At 36.4% G+C, this 10,090-nt stretch overlaps 1 protein-coding gene across 1 annotated transcript; it reads right to left on the bottom strand.

Annotated features, from left to right (window-relative positions):
• Window positions 1-1,211: 1,211 nt before the first annotated feature.
• On the bottom strand, window positions 1,212-6,763 carry LOC110655070 (glutamate receptor 3.7). Its single transcript, XM_021811246.2, has 6 exons — window positions 5,992-6,763; window positions 4,198-5,540; window positions 3,532-3,809; window positions 3,362-3,393; window positions 2,254-2,660; window positions 1,212-1,810 (listed from the first exon to the last, which is right to left on the bottom strand). Exons 1-6 carry the CDS (start codon window positions 6,239-6,241, stop codon window positions 1,340-1,342), a joined length of 2,781 nt encoding a protein of 926 aa, XP_021666938.2. The 5' UTR covers window positions 6,242-6,763; the 3' UTR covers window positions 1,212-1,339.
• Between the last annotated feature and the right edge of the window lie 3,327 nt (window positions 6,764-10,090).

Raw genomic sequence — 10,090 nt, 5'->3', positions numbered from 1 at the left:
AGGTGTGATAGTGAATATTTTGTTTGTTTTATATGTAAGTTAATTTTAATTTTATTAATGAGTAATATTATTAATTAATTGTTATATTTTGCTTGCAATAACTAGTATTATGAGTTTATTTTTATAATATAATATATTTTTAAAATTTAATTGAGAACAAAAACATATCATTTACCTCAAAAGTAAAAAAAATTATTTAAAAATCTTTTTTTTTTTGAAATTTTAAAAATACTTAAAAATAAAAGATATTAACTGACCACGACTTGGTCAACTTTTGCAGCCAAAATAATCAAAGATCTCTAACCAATAACAACCCAGGCATTAATTGTTTGTGGTGTAAAGTAGGCTTCCGCGAGTAACACAAAAAATAATAATAATGGTAATAATAAGTAAATAAAAATTTAGGAAAGCGAAAAGCCAAAAAACACAATCAATTTGATTTGTAGTTTAGCGGATGGTTAGTCCATTGTGGTGACGATATATTTTTGTCATTGCTCAAAGATATTTCTTACTGTTCTTGGTTAACGGAGATTATCAACTTGACTACAAGCTTTCCTAGACCTGCATTTATGAACATGAACAAAGACTGCATGATACATCAATCCAAGGAGTTACATCTATTTCTTAGTCGCACACAATAATAATAACAATAATAATAATAATAATAATTTCAACCAAAAATAAAGGTTGCCCTCTCCTGATCATATCAATGAGAATTTGATATCTTCGAAAGGAGTTCATATATTCATGGAATGTATTCCCTTCCAAAAGCAATTAGAACCAATGCTTTTTATGAAGGAGCTGAGCTGCCTGGATTTGAAGGAATCCTTCGTTGTCAGTACCAAGTGGCACAGCAACTTCAAGTAAATAAATTTCAACCATGCGATGAAAAAAAAAAAAAAAAAAAAAAGCATTCTTAGTTCATAAATGCTTCCATGTGCACCCATAGGAAGATTGCTTAGTACCCTTGTGGTTATTATCAAAAGAGTACAGGAAAATAAAGAACCTAACCTACTTGTTCAGTAGTAATAATAAACAACCATAAGATTAAAGGGGTGATCCCCTGTACAACAAAACTCGGACATGAACCAATTCTCCAGTTCTTAAATGTTCAAGAAAAAATTGCTCAACTAAAAATGCTGTAATTTTCTAATATCATGTAATATTTACCTAAATTATTAGTGAAAGCTAATATGCTATGCCAATATAGGTACAAGAGGAAAACTTGTTATACCTTTTTTACACTTAAATAATATCTATCTACATTGCAGAGTTTTCTACATTTTAAGGCATACAATGAGTATATTCAACAGCTGGAATCTATTCAATTCGAAATACTTCAATTTTCATCATTAGCAGGTCCTTTCATTTCCTTGGAAGTGTTCTCTGATCTTTCCAAACTTATCAGGGGTGTAGGATTCTCACACTGAGTGAACATTTTCTTGATGACTTCTTCTTTCTCATCAATGAAGTCGAAAAAGTGAAAAATGACTTGAGAGCAGTGAGTGGTTGATGAAGTTAAGGATGGAGAAGCCAGTTGCATTTGCCTACGTTTATAGCGCACAAATTGGCGGACCACTCTTAGTAAAAATGCTAGAAGGGCTACAGCAATGAAGACACCACACAGAAGATAAAGACCCCAGAAACTGAACAAATGAATTTGGTTAGGCTCAGAATTATGTCTCTTCTCTCCAGGACAGCCCTTCTTACAGAACCACCTCTTATGGATCCTTTGAAGCTCACCAGTCTCAGAAAGTTTTAGAATTGCAGTAGACATGTAAACAGCAAGCGGAGATTCTCTTTGAAAAGCCTGATTTATCACAACGAAAATCGTTTAGGAGAAATTCCCAGTTTAAGATAAAATTTTTGAATTTTCAATGGAGGATGAGCTTCAGTTTAGAATATGGAAAAGAGAAAATGCAAAAAAAGTAAGAATGATCTTCTTCTTTCCTTCAAAAAAGAAATGACTGTTACTTATGAGATGATAACTCTGTATGCAGATCTCAGTCATATTGCTCATGCTACATGCATTTCAAGATGAATTTACAATTAAAAAAAAAAAAAAAAAGGTACTCATGAATGCTAAAACATAAGCATGTTTCTTTTTCTTTTTTTCTTTTTTTTTTAATCTCTTTTGGGTGGCTTGGTTGGTATCAGAAATAATAACAGATTTATCAAGCAGCCCATTAAACAACATTATTGTGCATGATGTGATGCGAGAAAGTTCAATTGCTTGTAGAGGAAGGTACTTACAAATCCCCATCCGCCCTTGGTAAACGGTTGCCCAATGATCCCAAAATCATTTTGGTTTGTAAGAAAAATCTCTACATATGGAAGCTCATCTACTATTGCAGCTACCCCTCCATTATTTGGCCCTAGCCTCAATGCTTTTTTGTAGGCCTCTGGGGACCCAAGGGGAACAAGTCTAGAACGAGGTATATAAAGACTTTCAGATAGGTAGGCATTGACAAATGACCCTTCTGGGTATCCGATAGGCCAATTACTTGCAATCAAGCTGTCAATACCAGTAATGGGTGATGAAAGCTGCTGAAAAGTAAGAATTGAAGTCAAACTTGCAGTATAGCTTGCAGTTATCACCATCAATAGGAAAAGCCATACTACCATCACCATGCGTCCAAGGGGACTTACGGTAGTTTCTTCTGCAATTAAATGACAATATAAAACTCACAAACATGAATTACCAGAATCCCAGAAATATCCATTGCATGCTACAATAAGAAAAGCTATTGACTAATTGAAAAGGCAACAGAAAAACAAGGATTACTTTATTTAATTCCTTCAATAGGGATCCCGCATTAAACACATTTTCAGTATGCAAAAAAGGATTCTGAACTGAAAAGAACACTAATAATCTAATTTAGAATAGCTTCAAATCAGAATTTTCCGAATCATGCTTCGTATTATAGTCCTAATTGCGTCTTAGCACAGCAGTTATCAAATTTTTTTTTTAAATGTACTGTAACAGCCAAGTTGTGAAGGGAACTTATACAATATTAACTAAGCAGAGCAGCTTTAAAGTTGCATGTGCAAGCAATTCTCTAATTGACTCCACATGAGACTACACTTGATGTGTGGGTGGGGGACAAAGTAAAGGGATTTGTCTAATTTTCAATTGAACTTTTCAGTTCCCTTTCAATAGCGACTGCAAGAATTAGTATGACTACTATAACTAAGGATTTTTAAAATGTAAAATAGTTATTTCTGCAAATCTATACAGTTAAGGGTGATATCACAGCCACAGGCTTTAGAAAGAAACACACTTTGATGCTAGGAGACTAAAGATAGATTCATATCTTAACTATAGAGGGAAATAAATTATTAAAGCCAAAGTATTCCTTACGATTTGTCTTGAATAGTGTTGAGAAACTGAACCTGCCAAAAGTTGCAGTTGAATAATGTTAGAGGTTAATTATCATGGACACATGAGGTATGTCAATTGCAACAGCAAACTGCAAGGTAGAGTGGAAGGAAAATTTTAAAAAGACTTCATGCAAATATTGACAAACATACATGAACATTGTTACAATCTGCCTTCTAGGAGGACCTCTGAATTCATCATTAACTCGGTGTTCAAGAATCCAAATAACCACTGCAATCATCACAAATGATGCTGCTGTAACAAACCACATCTCCACTGTAAATGGTTTAAGGAATACCCAAGCACTTGATTTTGAATTCCTGACTGGAGCTACAATGACAAGACCAGTAGCAGCATAAGGCTGAGAAAAATCCACAATTTTTGTCCGGTTTCTTACAATCGCAATGTCTCCAACAGCTGCATCAAATACCTGAGACCAAAACATGAAAGAATAAACAAGCTTTGCCTGTCTAAGTTCTACCTTTTATATAATGCAGCATTCAGGGTAGACCCATCATGGCATGGAACTCAACCAGACCAAGATCTACATGATATATTATCCATAAACCTCTGCCGTTTTCCCCCAAATTGGTGAAGATAAAATCTAATCATGGAAAAACACAAGTAACAAGGCATTTATATGAATCCATGGAGACATTTTGGTATTAATGATTTTCCAGGCAAGCCTGAGTGCAGTAATCCGGATATTCTACATATTTACCATGTATTGGAAGATCATGTTTGCCCCAGAGACCTTGACTAAGATTTGTATTTTCTTTTGTCCTCACCAATTATGAAAGTCAATAATATTTACTTACATCTTCTGCCACCATCCTCACGAGCTCATTATAGTTTGGATCGGACCGACCATCCCCAAAAGGCTCAAACCTGTAAGGTACATCATACGGGACTAGTTTCCTTGCTTCAAGGAACACATCTATACAGTATCCTTCAATTTTGTGGCTCTTGTTTACTTCAGTAACAAAATCCACAAAACTGGCTCTGTATGGCACTCCAATTCTCAATGGTCTTTCATCATCAGCAATTACCCAACCACGTGGCCTTTCAATCTTTCCACCAGGCCAGGTAATCTTTTGAAGCTTCTGATCCACGTGAGAATAGTTACTTTGTTCCCCTTGGCGAGTCTCTGGGGGTAAAAGTGAGAAACCTGAGATATTAGACCAATAACCAACTGTATGAATAGACACATGCCCAATATTAATGACATCATAGCCACCACTCTCAACGTTCCGGTCATTATTAAATTGCATGCGACCACTTAAACCAGTGAAGTTTGTCTGCATTATTTTGTTTAGTAGACTACTTCCATTACTAAAGACTTCGAGCTCCCCTAGATGTAATTCAGATGTTTTCATGTCATGTAGCTTGCCAATGGAAGAAAATGTGATATTCTTGAATTCATCAATGAACCTATCAATCGCATAGGCCACTGCCCAAACTGTATCATAGGCCTGAAGTCCATAGGTATTCAGCTCAGAACTTGCTAAACCCTTCCGCTGCATTACTCTCCATCGAGACAGAAAAGCTTTCTTCTGGCTGGACTCTGGAATATGTTGACGAAGACCAACTACTCCTTGAAGAGCACTAAGTGAAGTTTGATTCATCTGAGAGAATGAATCTATTGTAGTTGAAAGCCAATCCGTTGCAAACCAAATATAATTGTCAGTCATCATTTGAAGTCTTTGGGCAACGGTAAAGATTCTCAATTTGGGGTCTGGATTAACGTGAACAATATAAACACGAGGACCAAGTGGTTTGGATTGCTTAAGCAAATCCATTATCTCAGTATCATCAAAATTGACAGACAACTGCAACTTATACATTCTTGCCATTTTCTTTGCAAGTTCGCCTTCCAAAGCAGCTATCCCATTCCTCCCAGAATCATCATCCACATAGATTGCAATGACCTCTTTCCAACCATAAAAATCAATCAAATCCGCCATAGCAGCCATCTGATATGAATCGCTTTGTGTGGTTCGCACAAAAAAGGGGAATTGAAGGGCAGATAGAGTTGGATCAGTAGCAGCATATGAAACAAGGGGCACTTGGAGACCATTTGCAATTTGAGAAATCATGTGAGCTATTCCAGAGGACTGTGGACCAATTATGGCCACCACATGTTTCTCAAGTACCTGAAAAGCTGATAGAAAAGGAAGAAGTGCAATCAGGACAATGTAAATGTGCAAGGACTTCGATTTTGAGTTCATAAATCCAGTACCAACTTTGAAACATAACTCAACGTAAAGGACTTTCAAGCAGTAAGAACTAGTCATGAGTGACTAAAGTCATGGAAAGCAAATTATGAATGCCAAAATTGAATAATTTAGCTAAAAAGAGACACGTTTCAATTCAAAGTTAAAACTGAAAGCTCCTGCAACTTACTCGGTACTCAACCAGACAAAAATAACCATCAAAGCCAACATAATTAAGAAAAAGCACATGGCAATGTTCAAAACATGAAAATAAAACTACATATTAAGAGAATCACAAACAGATGAAATCTAATCCTCAAAGATCCAATCAACTCTACTTCTAAATTATCCTAGTTATACTTGCAATAAATGACAAAAATAAGGGAATTTGAAGGTTACCTCCAACAGAACCCATGAAGACATTACACCTTGCATCTTCAACGAACAGCCTCAGCTCTGTCCCATTGAGAATTCTTTTATCTTTATTGATATCAGAAACTGCAGCCTCCATTGCTGGCCTTGCAGCTCTACCAATAACCGAATCAAAAGTAAAAACTGCACCTAAATTAACATATTTAGGCCTTTGGCATGAAACAAAACCATTGAGAAGTATCCATACGAAAATAAACAAAAGTAATGCCTTAGCCATTTTCCTTAAAGCCAAGGTCTAATAAAAGTGGGACTAAAAACCAATATCTAAGCAATACCCAACAGACAGCATAAAAAGAAGAGGAGACTCAAAGGAATTAATTCAAGAATATTAGACTGAAAATGGAAAGAGGGTCTCTGTTTCTTGATCAGTGAAATTTTCTTATCCATTCTGGGAGGCAAGTTTCATCTATTGAATAAAAAGCGAAACCAACAAAACTGAGAACTTGTAAAAGATGCTTGTTGACGAGATTAATGAGTAGGGCGCTAAATTCTATGAGAAAGAAAAATAAAACTTGCAAAGTTAAATATGACAATAATAACCGTGAGAAAAAGAATTTACAGCGAAAATCACTTTTTATGGGGGCGGAGAAAGATTGGAAATGGGCAAAGGAAGAGTTACTTTTTGGCGTGGAAAGGAATTGGACGAAGGCAACTTCCAAGGAACTGTGCAGCGTGTATTTCCCACCTGATTTTTATGGTTCAACTCGAAAATTTCAACCACAATATCATCACTCTAATATCTACAGAGCGAATAAGTGATTCAAATATTACTGGGGCCAATTATTTCATTGAATCAAATATGGAGTTGACGCAAAATAAACACGGAGTTGACCCAAAATAAACGGATGGCTGATCAACTGGTGACTCAATTTTTTATTGGTTTGGTGGATTTAAAATTTTAAAAAAATTATAAATATATATATATATATATATATATATATATATATATATTAAAATTAAAGCATATAAATAGGTTCATAAAATCATGTTATATGTTTTAAAAAATAATTTAAAATTTTATCATTTATTATTTTATTAATATAGTTATGATTAACATTTGCTTACGATTGATTTTTGAGTAGCTAAAGTCTTGTTGTGATGTAAGTTTTGTCTTGTTCTCTGTGACAAGAATTTTTATGTCTTTTTCTTTCGAAAATTGATCTCTTATGGATGAAGAGGAGGAAAGTTTTTGGCTCAATCCTCTGCCCAGTAATGGTTCACCAGCTTTCTTTGAGTTTTTTCTTATTGGAAGGTTTCTAATAGGCCGACAAATCAATTTTGGTGCTATGAGAGAAACTATGTCTAATCTATGGCGACTAGGAAAAGAAGTCTGTATAGAAGAAATAGGGTCGGAACCATATCTCTTCTAATTTTTTCATAAGGTTGATTTGAAGAGGGTTATCAAAGGAGGCCCTTGGTCCTTCGATAATCATCTGCTTCTCACTCATCATCGAAAACTAGGGGAGCTTCCTGCTCAAATTCCTTTGATCTTTTCAGAGTTTTGGGTCCAAATTATGATTTATCAGTGGGTTTTAATACAAAAGCATTGGCTCGAAGATGCATATCAGTGGTGGGACACAGTATCATACGTGGTCCAGCCTGCTAAGTTGACCTGGGAGTTCTTTCTAGCTGAGTTCAGGAAGAAATATATCAGCCATATCTATCTTGAAGATAGGAGGAGAGAATTCATTAACTTGAGGCAGAGACACCTCACTGTGACAGAATATGAGAGGGAGTTTGTTCGACTGAGCACATATGCTAGGGAGATTGTACTTACAGAGGCTGACAGATGCAAGAGATTTGCAAAGGGTCATAATGATAACATTAAACTCTACATCATAGCACTGCAGATTAAGGACTTCACTTAGCTAGTTGCTGCAACTATGAGTGTTGAGCGGGTCAGAGATAGTGAGCAGAGCCATAGAATTCGAAAGCAGCAGAAGAGAGGTCTTGGGCAGTCCAGTTCCACCTATACAGCTAGTAAGAGGCTTAAGGGACCCTGAAGACAGACCAATTCCCAGGGACAGAGACAGCGATCTATATTTAGGAGGAGTTAGCCAGCAGCTTCAGTGGCTAGTGCTCTAGGGTTTGCAATGAGGGGACCAACCCCAGTCTCATGCAGTCATTATGGAAAGAGGCATACAGGTAAGTGTTGGCAACTGACTGAAGCCTATTATAGATGTGGTGCCACTAATCACTTTCAGAGAGATTGCCCTAAAAGGAGGACTACCTCTACACAACTAACAGAAAGGTCCATTCCTATAGCACAAAGGGGTAGGAGACCTAGCAGATCTGAGGTAGCTGAGGGTACTTAGAGAGCTACATTTGAGATAGTAGAGAGACCTAACACTCGGACACCAGCACGTGCCTATGCCATCAGAGCCCATGAGGAGCAAGACGTACCAGATGTGATTGTTGGTATATTTACTCTCTTTGACTCCTCAGTACATGCATTGATAGATCCAAGTTCTATACATTCATATATTTATACTACTATACTAGAAAAAAAAGGGTTTACAGGTACAATTGAGCAAGAGAGTCATAAACCCTATAGACCATATTGTGACAGTGAACAGGGTCTATAGGGATTGTCCTTTGAGAATTCAAGAACATGAGTTTTCTAGCTGATTTGATAGTATTACCTTTTCATGAGTTTGATGTGATTTTGGAGATGGATTGGTTGTCAAAACAACAAGTTATTATGGATTATTGCCTTAAAAGAATCACATTGAGAACTTCTGACAATGAAGAGGTGACAGTTGTGGGTGAGAGAACAGATTATCTCTCTAATGTCGTATCTGCCATTACAACAAGAAAGTTGATAAGGAAGGGTTATGAAGCTTACTTAGCTAGTGTGGTTGATACTAGGATGGCAGGGCTTAGTATTTGTGACATAATCACAGTGTGTGATTTCTTGGATGTATTTCTCGAGGAATTGCCTGGGTTGTCACCAGAGAGAGGTAAAGTTTGCCATTGATGTGATTTCTAATACAACACTAATATCTATTGGTCCTTATAGGATGGCACCCACTAAGTTGAAGGAGTTGAAAATACGGTTGCAGGAGTTGCTTGATAAAGGGTTGAGGAGCATCGATTTTATTTGTGAAGAAGAAGGATGGGACACTCAGATTATGTATTAATTATAGATAATTAAATAAGGTGACTGTGAAGAACAAATATCCCTTGCCCAAGATAGACGATTTGTTTGATCAGCTGAAGGGAGCAAGCATTTTTTCCAAGATTGATCTTAGATTTAGGTATTACCAATTGAGAGTAAAGGAGTCTGATGTGCCTAAGACAGCTTTCAGGACCCGCTATGGGCATTATGAGTTCCTGGTGATGCCATTTGGGCTAACTAATACACCAGCAGCTTTTGTAGACCTTATGAATCGCGTCTTTCATTCTTACCTAGATCAATTTGTAGCGGTCTTTATTGATGACATTTTGGTGCATTCTAAAAACCATAAGGAACATGATAAACATCTAAGGATTATACTGCAGAAATTGAGGGAGAAAAAGCTATATGCCAAGTTGTCCAAGTGTGAGTTCTGATTGAATGAGATCTCTTTCCTTGGGCATATAGTGTTAGCTGATGGCATTAGGGTTGATCCCAAAAAGATAGAAGCCATCATGGAGTGGAAGTCGCCTAAGAATGTGACAGAAGTTAGAAGTTTCTTAGGGTTGGAAGGTACTACAGAAGTTTTGTGAAGGGGTTATTACTCATTGCAACTCCATTGACTAGATTATTGCATAAGAATGTTAAGTTTGAATGGAATGATAAATGTCAAGAAAGCTTGGAGAAGTTGAAAGCAATGCTTGCAAAAGCACCCATTCTTACATAACTAGTGTCGAGGAAAGACTTTGTAATCTATAGTAATGCCTTGCACAATGGACTGGGGTGTGTGCTAATGCAAGAAGGAAAAGTGGTTACTTATGCTTCTAGGCAGCTTAAGCCATATGAAAAGAATTACCCAACTCATGATTTAGAACTTGCAACAGTTGTGTTTGCATTAAAAAATATGGAGGCATTATCTATATGGGGAGAAGTGCTATATCTATACATATC

The sequence above is a fragment of the Hevea brasiliensis genome, chromosome 7 (assembly GCF_030052815.1).
Source record: "Hevea brasiliensis isolate MT/VB/25A 57/8 chromosome 7, ASM3005281v1, whole genome shotgun sequence".
Classification (NCBI taxonomy): Eukaryota; Viridiplantae; Streptophyta; class Magnoliopsida; order Malpighiales; family Euphorbiaceae; genus Hevea; species Hevea brasiliensis.
Note: the sequence above shows the minus strand (reverse complement) of the source record. Positions and strands in the feature narration are given on the sequence as shown.

What these genes read in the sequence shown, in the direction of transcription:
- LOC110655070 (XM_021811246.2), bottom strand. Translation starts at nt 6,241, where the DNA reads ATGGCTAAGGCATTACTTTTGTTTATTTTCGTATGGATACTTCTCAAT. An exon ending in TGAGGATGGTGGCAGAAGAT is followed by an intron (nt 3,810 to 4,197) that starts GTAAGTAAATAT and finishes TTTTGGTCTCAG; the next exon opens with GTATTTGATGCAGCTGTTGG. An exon ending in AACACTATTCAAGACAAATC is followed by an intron (nt 2,661 to 3,361) that starts GTAAGGAATACT and finishes ATTTAATTGCAG; the next exon opens with AAGAAACTACCGTAAGTCCC.